At 46.8% G+C, this 24,211-nt stretch overlaps 1 protein-coding gene and 1 non-coding gene across 2 annotated transcripts in view; one reads left to right on the top strand and one right to left on the bottom strand.

Moving 5' to 3' along the window:
• Positions 1–292: 292 nt before the first annotated feature.
• The window catches only part of LOC120226383 (adenylate cyclase type 2-like), a gene marked incomplete at its 5' end in the record, with an annotated part of 193,035 nt that continues 169,116 nt past the window's right edge, over positions 293–24,211 (bottom strand). Inside the window, one exon of the mRNA XM_039224564.1 lies at positions 293–481. Coding sequence (XP_039080495.1) covers positions 293–481 — 189 coding nt within the window. The remainder of the gene's footprint in view (positions 482–24,211) is intronic.
• Positions 23,214–23,317, top strand: LOC120226384. The gene has a single exon (XR_005527007.1). It is a non-coding gene; the product is annotated as a small nucleolar RNA U13 (small nucleolar RNA).

The following is a 24,211-nucleotide window of genomic DNA, read 5'->3' as shown; positions in this document are numbered from 1 at the left end:
TCACAAAAGTGAGTGTCTCAACCAAGCGGTATTAATAACAATGACGATGACCATTACTGGAGTTTTCCAGCCCTGTGCTGACGGCCATTGGTGTGATGCTCACACACGGGTGATCCTGGAGTTGCTGGGTCTGGGTCTGCAACGCCATCCCTCCTCTTTGGTTTATGACCCCACCAAGTGCCCAGCCCGAGGCTGAGCGCGGGCAGTCGGCCGTTCCAGATTCTTTCTGATGCCCGTGAGGAATGAACGGCGTGCTCGGTGTCAACAGCAACAACAGTCTTCTAATCATGCCTCAAATAGTGCGGAAGTGAGACTGAAAAATGCCTTTTACCTGCTGACGCTTTTCGAACTCCAGCTTGATCCGGGACTTGATACAATTGCACGTGTCTTGGTAGGTCTGCTGCAGAGCGAGCTCCATGAGGTGCTTGTGGTACGCCCCCGCCAGGCTCCCACAGATGAAAATGATCACGTTGGCCAGGATCTAAGGAGACAGAAAGAGCCTCTCAGTAGGGCGAGTGTTCCTAAGTTACGAACACAACGGTAACAAAATGCACATTAGCAACGCAAGAGAGGACGCCGCAGGAAGTCAATTTCGTTTGTTTCCAAACTAACATTTTTACTTGCTTAAAGGAAACAGCCATTGCCTTCAGGGATTCTAGCCCCTTCCTGGATCCTTGCCCTTGGATGGATGGCTCTGAGGTCCCCCCCTTGTCTTTAAGCTCAGCTGTGTGATTTCAGTAGGAGTGACTGGGGGTCAGGTGGAGCCCAGGCTGAGATGGCCGGCAATGTGTCTTGTGCTTCATCAGAAAGAACATACCCTGGTGAACCCACGGGTTCCAGAAAGATGAAAGACTCACGGAGCAGAGGCAACCAGACAGCCCACAGTCTACTGTTCGGCGCCACTGAGACTTTGTGGTTGTTACACGGCATTACTTCAGTACTAGGTGATTGATCCATGGTGCTCTCCCATCCAAACTGTACTCACTGAGCCTGGATCAGTGATATTCCCTATGATCTTCTCTTGAGATAGGAATATAGCAGCTTCTCAAACCACAGTACTCTCTACTCTTCTGATGATAAAAATTCATGTCCATCAAAATTGGGGGAAGGGGAAGAAAACGAAAAAGAAAAACTAAAAAGAACGTGTGATAGTCCTACCCAGCAAGCACACCCCACTGTCCATATGGCCTTGTCCCCACCCCATGATCCTCTGCATTCTCAAAATTGTTCCCAGACTTGGTTCTGCCAAGACCTTTCTCTTGTTCCAAAGGACCAAATTCATTCTAAAGGCAGTGATTTACTTTTCTATTGCACATCCATTGTGCAGAAACAGGGTTTCAAATGCTTAGCTAACATTTAGTTCTACGACTACACAACAAATCAGTTATGTCCACGCTGTTGGACACTTAATTCAATATTCTTTGTATCTGCCTAGAGGCCACCCTCAAGTATAACAATTTGGCCTCATATTTCATCTTTCCCTTAGGTCGATTCATAAAATGCACTGAGTCAGAAGCCATGACTATTTTCTACGTTTTAAATACATATTATGAAATTGCTTTGAGGGAACATTCCACTTGTATTCTTTTTTTAAGTTTATTTATTTTGAGAGAGAGAGAGAGAGAGAGACAGACAGACAGACAGAGAATCCCAAGCAGGCTCTGCCCTGTCAGCACAGAGCCAAGTGCGGGGCTAGAGCCCATGAACTGTTGAGGTCACAGCCTAAGCTGAAATCAAGAGTCAGCTGCTCAACCGACTGAGCCACCCAGGCACCTCTGGGCTTATATTCTCACCAACAGTGTAGGACGCCGTCTTTCCAGTGTGTGCACTCCTATCTAGCACACTACGGACACAGAGCAAGGGGTAATGACATATAAAACGGATTAGTACTGATTTCTCTCTTACGTATTTAGGGAAAGACCGGCAGGTCTATCAGAAGATGGGCGGCCACACCCAGATAAGGTGCCGACACCCCCTCCTCCACACGGCCTCAAGTCCCCCCAGCACGGCGCTAACGGCCTTAACAACAAAGGCAGGGTATCAGCTTCCAAGTTTTGTTCTTCAAGAGCTTGTTGCCCCTACTGATCATCTGACTGAGGAGGCTGGAGAAGGATCCGGACACCAGGGGCTAAGTCTCCGCTCCTCCCAGGGGGCCTTCCCTCATCCCCTCTCTTCTCAGCCAAGGGAGCCCGTGGGCCCTGGAGCCCCTGTGCTGGGGGCAGGAGGAGGTGGGCAATTCAGGGGAGCGGAGCCAGGACCATGTGGCCCGGATCCGAGCCACACCGCCAAACAGTGGTAACATCAGCAAAGGTGATGTCCCGTTCTCCGTCCACCTGACGTCGTCCTCACTCTCCGCAGGTTCTGAACACGGGTGGGAGACGGGACTCCGTGAGCCCTGGGAAACCCCATTCTGGGGACGGAGGGACAGCAGGACAGAGCTGGAAATGGGAAGAATGACTTGATGAGCTTCTCTGTGAATACGGACGCCCCATGGAAGCAGGGGAAGGGCAGGTCAGACCAGAGGGCCTTCCAGCTGTCTGGCCTGCGTGTGTCGCGGTCCTGGAGGCCGAGAGCTCCTGCAGCTCGGCCAGCTCTCCCCGCGGCCCCGGAAATGTCACGTCACGCATCCCACGCACCCGCGTGTCCTCCTCCTCCAGCAGTAGGGGACATTAAAGCACCAACATTGGGCACTGCTGTGTGTGTGTGATATGTGCACATGTGGCATGTTTGTCATGTGCGTGCACGCAGTGTGTATACGTGTGCGTCATGTGCATGGTGTGTGTGACCTGCACGTGTGATGTATGCATGTGACACTTATGTGCCTATGCGAAGTCTCCGTGTGACTTGTGTGACATATCTGTGTGTGTGTGGCATAGGACATAAGCGATGCCTGTGACAGCTGTGTGCATGCTAGGCGTGCAATTCACACACATCACGTGTGGCTTTGCGTGATGTATGTATATCTCTGTGTGATATACAATGTGAACGTGGGACACACACATGGTCTGATCAGGGGGCATGTGTGCTGGTCATGTGTGTGTAAGTGTGAGCACTGGCCCAGAGCGGGGGAGCGTGTGGCTGTCTTCACTGCTGTTCCCAAGCCTTCCTAACTGCACGGGGCTGTCCGCCCTCCACGGCCACGCTTTTGCATGTCACCTCTGCGAGTGTCAATCACGTGAGCACGTGAGCCAGCTGGGGGGCTTCCTGACTCATCGGGGCGGAGGAGCCCCCTCCTCCTGCTGTCGGGATTGAGTTTAGTGTCCTGCCCAATGGCGACTGTTAATTCCGCCCCGTCGCGCTCTCCTCCTGCAAAACTACCGTCCACTTTGCTAAAGATTCTCCGAACTTGGTCACTGCTGGATTTGCTTTGAAGGATCGTGCACCAAAGAATGCAGACAAGGAGGGGAGCCAACGCAAACCAGACTGCTCAGATTTAGAGAATGCGGCCTCATTCCTTATGAGGCACAGCTGAAATAATAATTTAGTGATTACCTCGGAGAGATTCATCTTTTTCTCCTTAAAAAAAGGCCTTCAAAGCACAAGTGTCAACATGTTAGGAAGTCAGTTCCTCCAAAATGAGAACTGAATGTAAGCGACAGAGCCGGATGACGCTGTCACCTGTCCCCAGGGGCCCTGCCCTCTGCAGGATGCACAACTGGGGCCCTTCTCTGAGGACACTGATGCCACGCTGGGATGGCAAGTCCCACCTCCTCCTGTATTCTTCTGGGGATCCCAGTCCATGTCCTCTGAATTCTCCTGGCTCTGGAGCAGGAAGGAAGTGTGCTCTGGTCCGATGGCAGGGCTGCCCCTCCCTGTGGCCCTGCGATGGGGCAATCTATGGTCCCTGCCACCACCCCACCCCTTGGCTGAGGCTGTGCTCCCCTCAGGAGAAACATGGCCACCCTACTCAGGCCAGTCAGCCCCTAGATCTCAGCTCCCACTTGAGTCTGGGCTTCCCTTTTCCACAGCCAGCTACATGGCGGCCCATTTCCCAGTGGAACCAATGGCCGCAAATGTCACAACTCTTTGCTTGATGACCGTAGCCCCTTCTTCCCACACACAGGGACCACGAGGGCAACAGGCTGCCTCTGCCCATCTGGGGACCGCGGTCTCCTCCACTGTGATGCCTGTGCGTGCCAGCACTGCTTCCCTGAGCGACTGTCAGGGATTAAGAAGCTTCTCTAAAATTCTACAAGGGAGCCTGTCTGTCCCAGGGAGGAGGAGGCTCCCTAAAGACCAGTGTGGCTGCCCTCCAGCGCTGGTCTCTGCCCGACACAGTTCACAGAACCTAAGGAAAAGCCATTCATGCTGGATGTTGCGTTGCTTCAAATAACACGGAACTGGAAAACCTCCTGGGCTGTAGGTCGTTGGAAAGAATGCACTCACCAGTTTCTATTTCACTGGGCAAAGGGAAATGCTTAAGAAATAAATGAAGGGTTTTAATGCCAAGTAAAATATGATATTTTTCTGATGGAAAAAAATGAATTAAATTAAGTTTTCTGATACATGGTTTCACCCTGGAACACTGTACTCTTCAGATTAATAGAACCGGCCCTGGCGTTTTTATAATGACACGAATTTGCAAATGTGATTGATTCCCTAAAGCATTTTCCTTTCCAAACGGTACATTCATATAATGACTTCGTATAAACATAAGGCACCAAGGCAGTGCTTTGGTGAAAATTTTCTTTTCAAAAATAATATCCCAGCCTTTTCATTTTCCAGAAACCTGATAGGCAGAACACATGATAAACACACACACACACACACACACACACACACACAATCATTTTCACAACATTGGCTTTGTTTTCTAACAGCGAACCATCAGGATGCCTTCTTTTACCCTGTTCTGCATTTAGCTACTTGTACCTCTGTCAGAAAACAGGAGAGGGAACCTGGGTTCCCACGAGCTGTCTTGGAAGAAAACAAATTGTTTAGGGTGAAATCGGCAGTCACAAGTTTACCCGGAAGAGTCAAACCCGGCCTTGGCAGGGTGCATGGCCCACGAGATAGGGTCTGGGTAAGCCTTCTGTGTCACTCCCCACCCCACACCAGCATGTGATGGAAGGGGTCCATTCTGCAACGCCGCTCAGCGACTCCCAGAACCCAACAAGCCAAACACACCTTGCATCTTTTCATCCTTGTAAAAATCCAGAAAAATAAAACCACCAGGAGGATGGGCATGTGTTATTATTTCATTTTACAGGCAAAGAAACAATCTAAAAAATTCGAAGACTTGAGGGCAGGCCCTCAGGCAGGCCGAGGCTCTCTGGATGAACCCTGTGCAATCCCACACTGCCCCAGTTCATAGGGGTCAAGCAGGATCATCCAGCAGGGTTCCCCCCTCTAATAGCGTGTGGGGAAGGGGTTTCTGAGGGATTTCCGAAGAGAAGTGTGTTACACTGTATGAAGCTCCTGGGTTCTTCCTTTAGAGCATCTGTATCTCATGCTATAAAGCACTTCCATCGTTTAAGTTATTTTTAGTGGCTGTGTTCTGGAGGCCACCTGCCCGCAGAGCTTTCAACCAGTGGTGCTGGCGTGTCTGCGTTCGTTCAAAGGAAAGTAACATGGGGGTCAAGCTCTTCCTAATGGATCATGTGACCAAGAGCAAAGGATCTGAAGGGGTATCTCATACGGAAGGAGAACACTGAAGTGTGTGGAGTTCTCTGTCTTTAAACCCCTCAGAAATTACCATGTGGCTCAGATGACCCCTCAGGAACTTTGTGACTCTGAAATATAATGCGTTTTAAAGACTGCAATATTCCCACTCTTCATCTTAGCTTAGGGGATGCAGTCTACAGCGTCCACAGAGGACAGCGGCGCACACATGTGAATGCTGAGGGGTAGGCTCCTGGGAATGAGTGGGTGACCACCACTCAATGACATGATTTCTCCAAGAATTCACAGCATGTGGTCGAATCAGAAAGGATATTACTGCATTTGAAACTGGTCATCATCTTAAGACAAAGCAGATCATAAATATGCAAAAACAACAATTATAAGTCAATGAAAAATAAAAGCAATACAAGAACGTGATGAAAAGGGCTGCAAATGAATATTCAGCAAGCTCACTGCATCTCATAAGCATCAAATTTGGCTTAAATAGAACAATGCTCTTGCTTGAGGGAAAAAACGATCAGGTAAAATTTTCCTTAACGAAGCTCTCAAACATGGATATGGAGAATCCCAATGCCATCTCCTTAGCATTCCTCGAAACTCCCAAAGAATTAAATTTGCTATATGCCCTGGCCTCAGGATTTCTGCTTGTTATCATTTAGTGCAGACCAGAAATACTGTGCTGTGGATAAGAACACCCAGAGATCCTGACATCATGTGTTAGAAATCTCTAATTTATAATCCTTCCAAATGGATAGTAGTAGTAGAGTGAGAAATGAAGCGTGGTGGACCGAATGCTTGTGTGTACCCCTCCCCCATTCATATGTTGAAACCCTACCCCCCCAATGTGATGGTGTTTGGAGATGGGGCCCAGGGGAGAAATTTGGGTTTCGGTAAGTCATGAGGATGGAGCTCCCCTGATGGGATTAGTGTTTTTACAAAGAGAGGAAGAAACCAGAACCCTCTCTCTCTGCCTCATGAGGACACAGGGAGAAGGTACACATTCTGGTGGCCATTCTCACAGGAACTGGGTCATCAGGTGCCTTGATCTGGGCCGCCCCAGCTTCCAAAACAGAGAACTAAATATCTGTAGTTTGAGCCGACCAATCTGTGGTGTTTCATCATGGCAGCCGAAGCAGACTAAGACAGAAAGGTGTAACGAAAATCGAGAGACCTACCACCTCAGTGGGCTCTGAGTTAAAGACTGGAGTTGAAAATCGGGAGGCAAATAAAATTTGATTTCCTACGGAAATGACCCAAGGAAATAGACAGTACTTCTGGTTGTGACTCTTATGGTTGATTCTCTTTTATATTACATCAGTTATTATTAAGGTTTTTGAATAGCATACACTATTATTTTTCCAGCCACATCTGGGTTGAATGATACAGAATCTCATACATAGATAGGGCTCAAGTCCAATGTCACAGGTAGAGAAAACTCGAGAGATGTTTGAGACCGTTGCTTGCCTCAGAAGTGTGCTGCCAGCTCATCACAAGCCAAAAAGAAGAGACGAGCCCAGAAGATACTCAAGACCTTCATAGAAAGTTCCTCCCGCAAGTGTAAGTCATCAAGAATGCAGCTTCCCAATAAGGAATGCTGACGTTTCCATGCAGAAAACCAAATGTGGTACTTCTCAGCTCAGTGTCTACAAATGTGAAATTGATGGGGAGAAGGTTGGCTTGACTGACAGTATAGAAGAACAAACAAGAAACAAAACACAGTTTCTAATCTTTGAACTCTGTAGGAAAAGACTACACTAGCCTCCCTCCATCGAGATTTATAGCTCACTCTACTTTCCGCAGAGGAGGGCACTTCTCTTGTCTATTTTGTCACTGACCTCAAGCAGGCAGAACAATCTTAGCTTTCAGGCTTAGCTCCTCTCCACCATGGCAGGAGAGAAGACCAAATGAGTAAGTTGCATGGGAAGGAGGAACCATTGTAACTCACATTGCACTTTCCTGGCATCCAAAGTGGGGCCTCTCATTTCCTTTGAATTGTGACCTATTCTCCTGGTTGTTTCTCCAGAGTAATGCTACCAGACATTTCTCTCCCTGCTTCCTTCAGTGTCAACAGAGACCTGCCTCCAACTCTGAGAGCACCTGATGATAAGGCTCATGTCTGTCTGGTCCTCAAAGCACACAGCCTGCTGGCCCAGGGATGTTTGGATGATTACACCTAATGTTCTGTTAATCAACCAATCAATGATTAACTGAACTTTATACCTCTCTTAATACTGAATAGAAATCATTATCATCTTGGTCTTTGGGAGTTCAAGTGGCTCACAGGTTAATTATCCCACCAAAGTTCTACTATGCTTATTTCAGAAACTCAAGGGACCAAATGGTCCTGGATCATCCAAAGGGCTTTTAATTGCAGGTCTCTGAATATTCCTAAACTCTCTCTCCCAGATGTAAAGACACATACACAACAGAATACATTTTGAGTGCTATGTCCCAATGCTTTTCAAAACTTTAGAAACAAGTAATTGTACAATAATTAAACCCAAATTGTACAAGTCTTAAGTCAGCTCCCCCAAGGATCTACACCAGGTGATATACAATAATCTGCCTAATTCAGGTGATTCCAGTGAACTTAAAAGTGAAAGCAAACAAGAAACTTTAACACACTTTAGTTTAGACTTGCATTAATTTAGGTCATCTAATTAATCTGAATCAATGAAATCTGGCTTCATTTAAACACCATAAAAAATTCTTGTCACTCATCACCACTTTATAGGGGACATATTTGATCTAGCATCCACTCATTAGAAAATTTAAAAGCCAACAGGTGTTTGGATTGAGCTAACAAATATGACCAATGCTATCAGGCACTTGGAGCCCATGCAGCTTAGTTCTAGATGAAATGATAATCCTACCTCATGGTGCAAGTGTGAGATCAGTATTTCCTTTCAAGTAACGCAGCATATCAGAAGGGAGGCATGCCTTTTGTGGATACGCAGGGTAGTTTTGCACTGATGGTCTGTGTGCAGCTTGTGTTGTGGCATGCTTAAATCCCGTTTATCACCTACACAATATGAGGTAAATTTAAACAAACCAAGCACAGTGTATCCTTCTGACTATGATTGACTAAGAGGACAGACTCAGAGGACAGACCAAATTGTAGGTATCAAATGTAACGTGACAACAGAGGGATAATGGTCCAGGGGTAGAGGCCCAGCAACACAGGGATGGCGTGGCCAATCTTGGGCATGAACTTAAACATGACAACAGTAAGTGTGTTCACAGCTAAGCAAAGGATTGCAAAATGCTGCAAAAACAAGACTCCAAACACAGGAGAAGCAATGAGCACTGTGATTAGTAAGGTCTACTCTGAAGGGGAATGCCCTTTTTAGTAAAGACAAAAAATGTTCCACAAAGTCACACTGTAATTAGAAAAAGATATGGGCGCCTGGATGGCTCAGTCAGGTAAGTATCCGACTTCGGCTCAGGCCATGATCTCAGAGTTCACAAGTTCAAGCCCCGCATCGGGGTCTGTGCTGACAGCTCTGAGCCTGGAGCCTGCTTCAGGGTCTGTGTCTCCTTTGTTCTCTGCCCCTCCCCTACTTGTGCACACAGTCTCTCTGTGTCACTCAAATAAGGAAACAACAACAACAAAATAACTCCCTGGATGGATACACTGAAGGCTTTTTTGAGTAGGAAAACAAAAAAAAATTTCCTATTACAAATTCAACTTTAGAGGTTTCATTAATGATACTAATAATGGGAGTTTTAAAGTCATAGCATTTACAAATTACCAGAGAATACACTTAAAAGTTAAAACATGCATTCCTTAGGGGCGCCTGGGTGGCTTAGTCGGTTAAGCGTCCGACTTTCGCTTGGGTCATGATCTCGCGGTTCGTGGGTTCGAGCCCCGCGTCGGGCTCTGTGCTGACTGCCAGCTCGGAGCTTGGAGCCTGTTTCAGTCTGTGACTCCCTCTCTCTCTGACCCTCCCCTGCTCACGCTGTCTCTCTCTCTCTCTCCTGGAAATAAATAAAAACATTAAAAAAAAACCAAAAAAACCATGCATTCCTTAGAAATTTGGGGCTGTTGGTTCTTTGGAGGAAATGCCACATGCAGCGAATGAGGGGACAGTAGGAACTGAGATGAGACATTCAGTAAATTGCTTCATTCAAGGGATCTTCAATGAGCATTCATTCACGATCAACTAAATTTTATACCTCCTCCCCATGAAATCAACCTCATTGGAATAAATGCAATAAAACAAACCAACAGGAAAAGTCAACAGAGCAAGCAAACACAGGCAATAGGAAGCGGGCTGGTTGTGAGCTGGGCAGGGAGATTCTAGCTGTAGTGGCCAGGCCCTGGGGACACCACAGACCCTCCCATCATGGGTGCTCACAGCTAGCTGTCCTTATAACAAGGGTGTTGTGGTTGAAGGAAGACATCTTCTACTTATTTATTTATGCTTACTTATGCTTTTTAAAAAAATATTTTAATGTTTATTTTTGAGACAGAGACAGAGCGTGAGCAGGGCAGGGGCAGAGAGAGAGGGAGACACAGAATCCAAAGCAGGCTCTAGGCTCTGAGCTGTCAGCACAGAGCCTGCAGCGGGGCTCAAACCTAGGAACTGCGAGATCATGACCTGAGCCGAAGCCGGATGCTTAACCGACGGAGGCCCCCAGGCTCCCCAAAGAAGACTTCTGATAAACTGAACACTCTTCTTCCAACATTATTACAAAATTTTCTTTGCACCCAAAATTTAACCACTGAAACCACTAATGCAGAGGGTCCAAAATTTTCCTATTTCACAATGCTCTCTGTGGCTCATGAGTCTTTCACAGCTCTTCCTAGGGCAAAGGAAATACCCAAAAGTATTGTTTGTTAAGTAGGAAGGCCCATAGAAGCTGAGTATTATGACCTAGCAACCTAGTAGTCGTTGGGGGAAACGCCATGTAGGTACTGAAGGAAAATGTAATATTTTTATTTCACTCTTAGAAGACCCCGGGGCTTACTACGGGCCCTCAGTAGCCAATGAGCTGATTGAGCAGTGCATAAGTTCACCAGCCTTGGATTCCGATTCAGCACCGCCACTCACAATTCCCGTTCTGCCTTGATTTCTTGAATTTTCATCACAACGCCTGCCAAAATCTCAGCTTTAAAATGAAAGGAATGCAGTGTCATCTAATGTTGAAACCATGAACTACCATGAGTTTGTGGCTTGCATGGTATCTGCCAGATACCGGGGGCTGCTATGTTTCCCTTGAAAATCTGAAATATCGGGAGGTACCCCCAGGGGGTGCCATGGCACACAGTTTGGGAAAACACTCACCGATGACCTATAGGCTCAATGAAATACATAGATATTTCATTAAACAGAACTGAAAGTGTTATTAAAATTATGATGGCCACTGCTTATTTCTTCCTTCATAAACTCTGAAAAGGTATGCTTAGTTAGACCGAACATACATAAGATTTGTTGGAAGCTTACACAGAAGTGTTTGCTTCTCCTAAATAAACCCAATCTGAACGTATCATTGTGCAGATTTTTAGGAGACACAGCTCGAAGTAGGTAACTTTTATATGTGCTAGTTTTGTGACTGATGAGATGCTTGGGCAGGGTGGAAGGAGTGTTTCTGGCTTGGGTACCTGGATCTCACGTTCGCTGATGCAGGAACTACATGAGATGGAGGTAGTTTGGGGTAAGAACTGGCAAAATGGTGTGTCGTGGGAGAAGGAGGAAAAGAAGAATAAAGTCTTCCCTGTGTCACTGTCGATGACAGGTCCTTCCTCCCCAAGCTTCCGTGACAAACAGTAGAGATCTGCTCTCCACCCCACGAGTCTGGTTTACAAAGCTTTCCAGACGGCAAGCTTCACACACACATTTTGAGCTTATGAGAAAAGTAAGACAGAAAGCCCCGACCCTCATCTGGGTCTGTCATGATCGTATTTTAAAACACCAGTGTTTCCAAGTCTAAATGCGTTTCTGGGATGAATTAACATGCTTCCTGATGGTGTGAAGAAGGATTGTAAGCCAGCGAGGAAATAGTGAAGAAGGATTGTAAGCCAGGGAGGAAATAAATCCATCCAAGGCTACTAGAACTCAAAGAACAAGTAGAAAAAGTTAAAAATCTTCACTTCCATTTGCCAGTGGACTCATTACATAAATAAACTTGCCCACTAAAAAGTCAAGATGATTTTTAATGACTACCATTTATCATTAATCATTTAATGGTTAATAAAATGATTTGAGGAGTAGTCCACAGTCACTAATTTTTTTGAAGTTTATTTGAGAGAGAGAGAGAGAGAGAGAGAGAGAGAGAGAGAGAGAGAGAGAGAGAGAAAGCACACAGGGGGAGAGGGAGAAAGAGAGAATCCCGAGCAGGCTTCACATGGTCAATGCAGAGCCTGAGGCGGAGCTCCAACTCACCAACTGTGAGATCATGACCTGAACCGAAATCAGGAGTCAGACACTTAACTGACTGAGCTACCCAGGTGCCTCCATAGGTACTAATTTTTAAGGACCAAAATAAAAAATGGAAATCCTAGTTGACAATTTATGATTTTCCCTTTATTTTGTATCACATATAAATCAAGCCTTCACCAATTAGAGCAAGATTTAGTATCTCACAATGGATTTTAACTATTTGAGAAACACTGCAATGCCTTTCTTTATGCTTGAACAAGACTATTTAGAGCAGAAATCAAAAGCAGCAAAAAAGTTTACCGAATGTTTGAGAAGGACAGAGTAGTCTGAGAATCGATCTTTACACTACCAGGGGCAGAGGCAGGCGGTGTGGAGTTTCCTCTGGTCAGGCGGTCGGTCCTGTAGCTGTTTTCCTATCAGAGAAATTAACATGCTGTGCTCGCTACAGGACATACCTTTCACATCCCAAGGATTTCACTGCACTGAAAGGCATTGAGGAAGAGAAAAAAAAGTGCCAAGTATCAGGACCACATGGCAATACAATCAGAAGGGGTGAAACCAATTTGATTTTAAGAATATGCATCTAGAAATGGCTTTGTTTTGATGAAATTTGACAGCCGAATTTCACAAAGTGCAAGCAAAACAGTTTTTAGCCTTCAAGGAAACCACACAGATTGGAACCATCACCTCGTTATCAGTGGTCTCCGGGCAACGGGGACACCAGCCTCTAGTTCATTCCTGACTTTCTCCCTGTCATCGATCTCTCCCAATAGCAAGCAAGGGCTGCTTCTGACCCCCCAGTCCCCTCCCTTATCTCACACAGCCTGTCCTTTGTCTTCCATGTCTCATTCTCTTTTTGTGGACAGCTCTTAAAGGCTTGTCTACTTGAGCTCTTTCTACCACTTGGATTCCTGACTCTCCATAGTCCACTTCTAACTATGTAGCAACCCCAAGACGCCACTACTGTCGAAGTCACTGGCCCCTTCCAGCCCCTCCCTCACCCCCGTCACCGGCAGCTGGTCACTTTCTCCTGCCCATCTCCCTTGGCTTCCTGGGCTCCACACTCTCTGGCATCTGCCTGGCCCTCGGACTCCCCAGCTCTGACTCAGATGTTACACTCTCCAAGGCTCCATCTAGGTTCACAATTTCTCCCCCAAAGGGTCATCCGTGCACCTGGCTTCTTCAACACCACCTACATAGCACCAATCCCCAAAGGCAGCCATCTAGCCCCGATCTTGCTCGTGAGGCCGGCACTCAAAGTATCTCCACTTTACCGTCTGCCCTAAACTCCACCCACGCCCTGCCCCAATGCATCTTTAACTTCTCCTCATGTGTTAGCCCCAACTCCACTCCGGGCACCACACCTTCCTTGTCCATCTCACCAGGCCCACAGCCTTCACACACACAGTTCTCTTGGCCTGAGAAAGCCCCTTCCTGCGCCTCGTCCCATGCAGGACCATCCTTCTGTGGCTTCTCCATGAGCTCCTTTCTGTCGTGTTCTCTGAATGCCTCCCTGTTGCTCACCAGCACAATGCCCAGTGATTTCCTCCAAGATTATTTTGCCCAAGAAAGGTAATCATTTGTATTTATCCATCTGCTTATGCTCTTCTGTCCTGCTCTTCTCTGTAGTCCATGAAGGCAGGAGCACCATCTACCTTCTTCCCTACGTATATACTGGGTAATTCATAAAGGGTCCATCAGGATGTGTATTAGGTGAATATTCTTTGAATGAAGTGAATATAATCCCTTATATCCAAATGCCTCACTACATCAGAACTGGAGAGATCCTAATTCAAATACTGAATACAAAGGTATCCCTGCATTCAACAGGTATTACTGAGGGACTATTACTGTGCAAGGTGCAGGGATTGTAATTTTGAGAAAAAGGACAAAACTCCTTCCTGTCATGGAGCTTACATTTAAATATGGGTTTTGGCTTTGGATCAGTTCACTTCTTTTTCTGCCTTTCATATTTGGAGATAAAACTTTGTCGTTGCTTTGGAAGATGTTTTCCCTTATACCAGGGTTATGCTTTGATATATACCTAATATTCAGTAAATCCATGCAAAGGGTACCTAGGACAGACAAAAAGAACTTGGGCCCCAAATTGTCCTATCAGAGTTAACCTGGGGGAAAAAAAAGTGCAGATATGTGTGTTGTCACCTGAAAGAGAGTGGAACTCTCCTCTAGGCTGACTGGATTGGACTCTGATCTGTTGGGTAAACGAAAACATCTAAAGAAAAGATATGTGTTAAAAAGACAGGGTTGAGGGGCACCTGGGTGGCTCAGTCAGTTAAGCGTCCGACTTCGACTCAGGTTATGATCTCACGGTTTGTGGGTTTGAGCCCCGCATCAGGTTCCATGCTGACAGCTTGGAGCCTGGAGCCTGCTTCAGATTTTGTGTCTCCCTCTCTCTCTGACCCTCCCCTGCTTACACTGTCTCTCTCTCTCTCTCACAAATAAATAAAAGCATTAAAAAAAAAAAAAAAAAGACAGGGTTGAGTGGGTGGAGAAGATTTTAAATCTTGAAGAATAGAAAAAGGCCAGTCTTGGTGAAAACAGTGTGTCCGGAACAGATGCCTGTTGCCAGCTGATGCTAGCACCCGGCCCACCTTGCTGGTGCATCTTCCCAATGGAGTGCATACTTCAGCATTTCAGAAATTGATGCATTCTCACTGGGGGCCATATCACCCTCAAGAAGGAGAACATTGCTTCATTGTGAAAAGCAAGAAAATTACTTTTTAAGCGCATAATACACAGATGTATGCATGTCACTTAAATAGATATGCAGTATTCCCGTGGTATTAAAATCTCAGTTAGCTGGGAAAACAATATCTAAAATGGCTCTTTAGGAGAGAATAGTCAAGAAACATTGCCTTCAACATCACCTGTGCTATCTCCATGCTCAGGGGTGATCTCTGGATAAGGTAGCTTCTTGCTACAGAGGCAGAAGGTGGGAGGTAGTTTCAAACAACGGTCTGGTCTGCCCAATAGTCATATTCCTCATGAGAAATGAATAAATTAACTCCCTGGGTTTAAATATTATTGTATTTCACTTTTGTTAGAACGGATCAGCCTCCTAAGTTTGGCGAAGTTTAATTTACTAATAAGACCTCCCCTGCTCATGCTCTCTCTCTCTCTCTCTCTCTCTCTCAGAAATAAATAAAACATTAAAAAAAATGTTTTTTAAAAGGTATGAAAAAAAAAAAAAAGAAGGGGCACCTGGGTGGCTCAGTCGGTTAAGTATCCAACTTTGGCTCAGGTCATGATCTCGCAGTTCATGGGTTCAAGCCCCACGTCGGGCTCTGTGCTGACAGCTCAGAGCCTGGAGTCTGCTTCAGATTCTGTGTCTCCCTCTCTCTCTGATCCTCCCCTGCTCATGCTGTCTCTATCTCTCTCAGAAATAAATAAAACATTAAAAATTAAAAAAAAAAAAGATATGATACTAACAAGATTCCACTTGGGAGCTCTCCAGGCTGTGGGCCACTCCCGTAGGCGAGAATGCTCCCAAGTGGACAAACTCTACCTCTGTAGACCCGCCTCCCTGGGAGACACATCTCCTGACTGATAACATCATTCTTCAAATTAAGATCAATTTATCTCTGACTCTACCAGCCACAGATTTAAATACAGACTTCTTAACCAAATATTTCCGTTGGTAACGCACATGGATCACACGCAATTCTGCAAGTGACTCTTGCCATCTTTCATAACCACAGTGAATCCAATGAAAACATCATGATCACAGACAGATGCAGATTTCATGCACAAACTATGCACCCTTTAGGGTACTGAAGACTCCCATTTTAAAGCACACTGCAATTGGAATTACCATACAAATACCTCCTCTTATTTGTCCTCAGGAATGGAACAGGCAAGATAAGGCTTCACCCAAGTCCTTTCCTCACAAGAGCTCACTGAAGAAGGTTCTGAAACTGACTATGCATTGGAGTCAATTGGCAATTTAAAAGGATATGTACATGCCTGGGACCCGTGCCTGGAGAGTCCGTAAGTTATTATTATTTTAACATAAATCTCCCCAGAGGAATACGCTGTGCACTGCGAAAGGAGAAACTAACCAACGACAGATACTGAAGTGGATGACTAACCTTGAATTCTGCCAGAACAAAGAAACAATTCACGTGGAGAGAAGAGCTGAGAACATAATAATGGATGGAATAATGGCTAATGTTAATGAGGATGTGTTTCCTCCAAGGAGGTGGGCTTTGCTATTTCAAACTAAAAATGTGAGGTGTAGTGTAATTATTTAAACCAAAGGAAAGTCACCCTTCCCCTCATTTGGGAGGGCCCTGCGCTGACCTGGAGGGAGATGAACAGTCTTCAGAGGGTAAGAGCATGAGCCTAGATATGGCTGAGACTGAGTGCTGGGGTAATAAGGTCAGGGGACAGAGATGGAGGGAGGTTAATGAGCTGAGCCAAGGCCAATCTCAGGTTCTCACACCGGAACCGACAAATGGGATTTTCAGGGGACCCAAGGAACAGCTGAACTCAGGCCAGGGGAAGGGACAGAAGACACTATGTTCATAGTGTGACGTCAGAAAAAATATCCTCGGGAGGGCGGGCTTCCCTGTAAATTCCAAAGGAATATTTTGCATGTCCTCATTCAGGATTACAGAGCCCCCATCCATACTGCACCCATAAATTCCCTTTTGAAACCTAGCAAACATTCAGTAGTGTATAAGCAGAAAACATAAAGTTAAAACCATTTAATAAACTAGAATTCTAAACTTAAAGGTCATTCTCTTGCTCTCTTTTGTCAGAGCATGTAGGCATCCCAGGTCTGATAGTGTTTGGATAGCAAATCTGATAAAGTTTGGATTAATAAAGGAATTACACTTCAGCGCCCGCAACATGCATTCTGGCCATTTGCAAAAACATGGATGGACCAAGGGGACATTGGGCTAAATAAGACAGAGAAAGACAAATATATGATTTCACTTCTATGTAGACACTAAAAATCAAAATAAACAAGACAAAGGTCAAACCAGATATTTCAAAACAGAACAAACTGATGGCTGCCAGGTAGGAGGTGGGGGCGATGGGTAATGTATAGAATACATGAATGAGGTACAGAATTGTTGAATCAGCATGTTGCATGCCTGAAATGGATATAACATTGTATGTCAACTATACTTCAATAATAATAAAAAAGAATGCTCCCAGGTAGAGCCTTCACTAATAAAGAGTTGCATTTCAATGGTCCTTGACTGGGGCAGGGCAGGGGACACCTGGGTGGCTCTGTCCATTAAGCATCCTACTCTTGATTTCAGCTCAAGTCATGATCTCACAGTTCATGAGCTCAAGCCCCGCCTCGGGCTCCCCCCATTGACAGTGCAGAGCCTGCCTGGGATTCTCTCTCTCTCTCTGCCCCTTCCCTGCTTGTGCTCTCTCTCTCAAAACAGATAAAATAAACTTAAAAAAAAAAATAAAAAACTATCTTTTTAAAAAATAATATATTAAATTGAATTAAACTGTATAAATAAATATTAAAGTTTTACATATCGCATTGATGACTGATGAATTAACTAATGGATATGAACCATTCTCTGCATAATTCATTTTTTCTTCAGGTCTCTCCTTCATTTTCCCCCCACGTCGCCATTAGGTTTGGGCTCACAGGGGAAGAGCCCAAGAGAAGAGAATTCTGGGTAACGTGACATAATGACAGCAGGGGCCACCCCAGATGCGATGTTCTCCTTTACACTCTCTATTAACACCTGTACTGAAACATCGGTGGGCACGCCCATAAACACGACGTATTCTCAGCTGAAGGACAGTCTTCTTCAGGCTTAACAATAGCTTCAGCACAACTGCACTGGGGCTTTCTGTCGGTGGCAGGGGCCCCAACACCACATTCTAAACTGCGTTCATCTGTGTGTGTATGTATGTATGTATGTATTTATTTTTATTTATTTTTTTAAATATTTTTATTTATTTCTAGGAGAGAGAGAGACAGCGTGAGCAGGGAGGGTCAGAGAGAGAGGGAGACACAGACTCTGAAACAGGCTCCAGGCTCCGAGCTGGCAGTCAGCACAGAGCCCGACGCGGGGCTCGAACCCACGAACCGGGAGATCATGACCTAAGCGAAAGTCGGACGCTTAACCGACTAAGCCAGCCAGGCGCCCCTCATCTGTGTATTTAAAGGGAAAAGTCCTGCCGTCTGGTAAATTATGTACTTCGGCGTTAATTACTGTCAACTAAATTAATAGCTATTCCTATCAGTCATCAGGCAGGACATCAGGTGGTGTGGTGAGGACCTGTAGGGACCAGGACACGTGGGGTCACATAAGCTCTCGGAGGAGTAGCGAATGCTGGTGATTAGCTCATCGAGGCTTCCCCACCCCCTCTCCCTAGGTTCCCACGAAGGCTAGAAACCCACACACTTGCTTCCCCAGGTTCCCATGTACCTGGGAGTGGAACCAGGTAGGAGTCAAATCAGCTTCAGAAAAGAAAGAGTCTCTGCATTGGCTTTTAATTTCCTACTAAAAAGGAGCAGGCACAATTCACAGGAAAAGTTCACTTTCCTACTCCTGCTTGCTTTGAATGTAGATGAAATGGCTGGATCTGCAGCAGCCTCCATATGATGGTGAGAGAAAAGCCAATGGACTCCAGAAACGGCAGTCCCGATTTCACAGATCTTCCGCACCAAGGTCAGTGTCCCTTCCACCTTTGGATTTCTTTTTACTGGAGGCAAATAAATTTCCATTTGTTTCAGCCTCCGCAGTTTGATTTTCCGTTTCATGCAGCCAAATGTGAGGCTGACTCATATGCTTGGGACAGCCCGACTGAGTTAGCAAACACAGCTTTCCCTGCGTTGTAGCAGAAGCTTCTGTTACGTGCAGTTTTCTGAGAGTGTTTGCTGTAAAGTCAATGCATGAGTTAAGACCACACACGAAAGCTATGTATGGAATGTACCCTAAATAGGCTGGCAAACCAATAAGGAGGGAATTCAGACCAATCTGAGAAAAATTAACCTCTTTATGGAGACCATGATGTCAAGAAAGATTGGAGTCGGAGAGGCAGAGCGGATATTATACGGAAGCGAGTGAAGGAGAAATGTGGAAGGGGAGTCTTGAGCTAAGCGTTACGAGGTCAGAGGAAGTCTGCCCTTTGAGAGGAGCAGGTCAGGCTGAGCGGGAAGTATCCCGAGTACCCCCGGTAGAGGGACTAAAGGAGAAGGGAAGAAACAAAAGACCCACTCCTTCCCCCCAGGAGCTGAATCTATAGCTAGGAGGGGGGAATGAACTCACAACACAAAAGCACACAAGCAGGTTTTGCTCAGGTACCATTTTTTCAACGGTAGTGGGTTGAAAGGTACACCCCTCGTAATTTACATCTTTGCAGTGTAATTAGGTTACACAACAGAGATGAGATCATCCCGGACTGGGGCGAGCTCTAAATCAATGACCAAGGACCAGGACCTTGCAAGAAGAGAAGACACAGGGAAGCCACGTAAAGATGAGGCAGAGATCAGAGAGATATGGCACAGCCAAGAAGCACCGGGGGCCACCAGAAGCTGGAGAGAAGAGAAGAAGGTTCTCCCAAGAGCTTTTGGAGGGCACGTGGCTCTGCTGACACCTTGATCTTGGACTAGTCTAGCTTCCTGCACTGTGAGAGAATAAATCAGTGTAAGTCATAGCCGCCTTAGGAAACTCATACAGTCATGCACACTCCATGTGTCCTGCTGAGGGGACAGAGGGGGCAGAAGGGAGGAAGGGACCCAAGGAAGGCAGGGAGGAGGGAGGGGGGCTTGGAGCCCATACGGAGTGCAGAGCATGTGCCTGGAAGAAACAAAGACAAGGGATGTGAGGCTTCTCTCTTGGGGAAGCTCGCGGATTCATTTCTTGTTAACAATCTCCCTTGTGAAAGGAGTGCTTGTCCCTGGGCAGAAGGCTGTGTCGGTGAGAATGTCAAGCTCAAAGCTGAGCCTGTCTTCAGGAGCTTTATTTTAACCATACGCGTGACTGAAGGTGAGTGTCCGGGATAGTCTGTGCACAAGTGCCCTTCCTAAGTGAGGCTTCGAGCTTACACAGTCCCACTACGCCTCTCACTTGAGCGTTCTCAGCACTGGGGCCTGAAGCAAAGGCAGGGGTGAAGCAGGCGACGTGTTCGGGATCTCCTCCCCAGCTCTCGTCCCCTCCCTCCCTCCCTCCCTCCTTCCTTCCTTCCTTCCTTCCTCTCTTCCCTCCATCCCTCCCTTCCTCTTCCTTCCTTCCCTCCTCCCTTCTTCCCTCCTTTCTTCTTTGCTCCCTCCCTTCCTTCTCTCTTCCCTCCCTCCCTCCCCTCCTCCCTCCCTTCCCTCCTCCCTCCTCTCCTTCCTTCCTTCTTCCCTTCCTCTCTTCCTTCCTTCCTCTCTTCCTTCCTTCCTTCCTTCCTTCCTTCCTTCCTTCCTTTCTGAGAGAAAGACACAGTGTGTGCACAGCAGGGTAGAAGACCAGAGAGAGAGAGAAAGAGAGAGAGAACCTTAAGCCAACTACATAGCCCAGACTCGTGGCTCAACCCCACAATACCCCGGGATCATGACTTTAGCTGAAATCAGAAGTTGGCTGATTAACTGACTGAGCCACCCAGACACCATTCCCATTTCTTAATTCATCGTGGTATTAGTTTAAAATTGAATAATGACTTACTATCAAACTGACCTAAAACATCCACTATCAGAAGAAAAATAAACTGGATCAGGAACTGGTAGGACTCTGAATGGGCTCTGGTCTTGAGTTCTGTGCAAAGACTTTGACCATGTGGCTGTATCCTTCACCTTGGGAAAGGTGGGACAGCCAGCTATCTGGATTTCAGTCCCTTCAACATTCACTGAAGCCACTGGGGCCCAGCTCAGAGACTTTCACATGACTCTAAGATAGTTCAATACTCATGGACATGACCTATAACAATTCTTAGACACATGAACTTGGACCACTGACCTTCACCCCCATCACTGTGGCCATAACCTTGAACTTTCTGATCATGTGAACCAATGCACCTCAAACATCTCAAACTTGCTGCCTGTCCCTCCTTCCCATCCAACTTCCTACAGCCTCATCTTAACACAACATGGGTGCCTCACTCTTGGCGCCTACCCATCAGCCTAGCTGCCGGCACTGCTTCCTTCTCTAGACACCCAGAGCTCCCCGCAGATGATCTGAAGCTCCCCCTCCCAGTCCCCTGGTAACCACACGAGCTGTGCCCTGCAGTCATGAGGTTGATGCCCTCTATCGTATCCATCCTATGCCAGGCACGCAATTCAAGAGGATTCCCGTGGATTTGAGACAAAACCACTATAAACTCACAGTCTCCAATCTTGGCACCAGCAGAAAGTAGCCTAAATACAACTTAGCTCCCACTTCTGGCCCCTCAAGACCACCTCAAACCTCTGTCACTCCCTTTTGGTCTCCTTCCTACTCAGCCCGTGCTTTCATGTTGTCCTAGACACTCCTCTTTCTCTACTTCAAGAAAACCGAGGCCTCCCCTTCACCACCCCAATTGGACATAATTCCTTAGCTCTACACCCACACTGTGTCCACAAGGCTTTTAAAGTCGGAGACTTCCCTCCGGTTCTCTGCCTGGACCCACACCCTCCTCCGGGCCTCCTTCTGGGGCCTCACTGCAGCCATCGTCCCTTGGGTGTCTCCCTGTTGATTTATCAGTAACGGGACGCCTGCCTTTCTCTATCTCTCACTCATCCCTTTCCTCTTTATCTCCACCAAGTCTCTTGAAAGATAAGTAAGTCGCAAACTTGGATGTGCATCGGTTTCCCGGAGAAGCTTTCAGGGATCACCTGAATCCACCCCACATGAACTAGTGAGCCCCCACCTTCGGGGCCTGGGCGCAGCAACCGCTTTTTAACCACCCATCCCGGTGCTCCTTGTGATGCTTGCTCGCTGATGATACATTCTTCATTCATACGCCTCCTGCAAACTAAGTTGCCTTATCAAAACACCCTAAAGTCGGTGATGATTTCCCAACTGCTGAATCCCAGGAACATTCTTGAATTTTCTAGAACATGACTTTTTCTGAGGCTTTTGATAGTTTGAATCACTCCCTCCTATTTGCAAGAATCTCTCCGTGCTGCCCTCTTATCTGTATCATCTCTACCCTTTCCTCAAGACGCCCTGGCTTTCCTGGACTCCTTCTCGGTGCTCTCCAGGGTCTTATGTTCACGCCCACAAGATTCAAAGTAAGTGGCCACACTGGCTCTCGTGGTGGGTGCCATCCCCTAAGGTCAGCATCTCCTCGAGGAGTCTGTTTCCAGCTCAGAACCACCTTCCAGAGTTCAGGCAATTACAGCCAGCTGCCAGGCACACATCTCCACCTAGGGGACCCTCAGGCACATCCTAGGAACTGGTGAAAAGGAATTCCCGGTCTTCCTTCCCTAATGATCCTACCCCCCATCTTTCCACGCATTTGGTATCAATCTGGTGCTGCCTCCCGCTACCTGAGCATCCAAAAAGCAGCAACAGGACACACCTCCTCAATGTGTATGTTGCCTCTCAGATCTGATATTCACTTCGCTCTGGTCATTTTATTCCTTTATTTTTTTTAACAGTTTATTGTCAAGGTTGGTTTCCATATAACACCCAGTGCTCATCCCCACAAGTGCCCTCCTCCATGCCCATCACCCCCCCTCACCCCCACCCCCATCACTCCTCAGTTTGTTCTCAGCATTCAAGAGTCTCTCATGGTTTGCCTCCCTCCCTCTCCCCCACCATTTCCCCCCACCTTCTTCTCCCCCTCGGTCCTCTGTTAAGTTCCTCCTAATCTTCCTATACGTGCAAACATATGGTATCTGTCCTTCTCTGCCTGACTTATTTCGCTCAGCATAACACCCTCAAGGTCCATCCATGTTGCTACATGTGGCCAGATTTCATTCTTTCTCATTGCCATGGAGTATTCCATCGTACAGATGAACCATATCTTCTTGATCCATTCGTCTGTTGATGGACACTTAGGCTCTTTCCATGTTTGGCTATTGTTGAGAGTGCTGCTATGAACATTGGGGTACATGTACCCCTATGCATCAGCACTCCTGTATCCCTTGGGTAAATTCCTAGCAGTGCTATTGTTGGGTCCTAGGGGAGTTCTACTGTGAATTTTTTGAGGAACCTCCACACTGTTTTCCAGAGGGGCTGCACCAGTTTACATTCCCATCAACAGTGTAGGAGGGTGCCCGTTTCTCCACATCCTCGCCAGATCCTTTCGTAGTTCATAAGCGTGATGGTTGGGTGTCTACGCTGTTGTACGACATGTGCCACCCTTAAACCTTGTTATGACGCAGGCACATTACCCATCTGATGTAAAAAAAATATTCCTTTAATGTCTCTTGCATCTGTGCTCTCTCCTCCCTCTCCACGCCTGCTTGTTCTGCTCTGTTTCTCAATCAACTCTGGACCCTTCCGCAAACTCTGTCTCCCCCGCCCCCAACCCAGTAGGGTGGTCCCCATTCCTATGCATCTGGCAGAAGGCACTACAGAGACGCAGGTGGGCAATGCCATGGCAGCGGGCACTCCCAGATTACAGTGGCTCACACATCAACCGCCCATCTCTCCCTCAAGCTCTAAGACCCCCGTGGATCAGCAGAGTGGTGGGAACCTGGGCTGATAGTGGGCTTCATCTTAATGCGGACGTCCACGATCACTGTGACAGAAAGGACGATGGAACAGAGGCTTCTCCAGGAAATGGCACACAGCTCTAGTTGCTTGACAAGTCACTTGAGCTCTAGGGAGAGGAGACTGCCAGTCTATGGAGTGCCAATTAGCACACAACTCAAATCTCTAGCACCTGCATGAGGCAGCCCTCTGCTTAAACCTTCCGGAGGTACCCTGACTTACCTACAGCTCTGCTGGCAAACTTTACATAAGGATGCCTAAGGAATACCAAAGGTGCACGTCTGAAATACAAAATTGCGGGACTTGCTTTCAGAAAAGTGTGATCAGCTTGGGACATACCTCAGTAATTTGCATTTTAACAGACGTCCGGAGTGACAACATTGCAGCAGTCCATGTCATGCTTTAGGAAACACTGACTTACCAGATCAAGTATGTTTCCTGAAATAGCATAGGGTGCCCTTGATGTTCCTCCTCTGGGATCCCATTTACACTCATGCCCCACACTGGAGCCACCTGCTTCCTGAGGTGAGGGCACCCTGATTCCAGCCACTAGCCTTAGCTGCCCGTCTCTGCTCCACACTC

Source organism: Hyaena hyaena, unplaced genomic scaffold (genome assembly GCF_003009895.1).
Source record: "Hyaena hyaena isolate Hyena2069 unplaced genomic scaffold, ASM300989v1 scaffold_1670, whole genome shotgun sequence".
Lineage (NCBI taxonomy): Eukaryota > Metazoa > Chordata > Mammalia > Carnivora > Hyaenidae > Hyaena > Hyaena hyaena.
The sequence above is the reverse complement of the archived record's forward strand: the minus strand, read 5'-3'. Positions and strand labels throughout refer to the sequence as shown.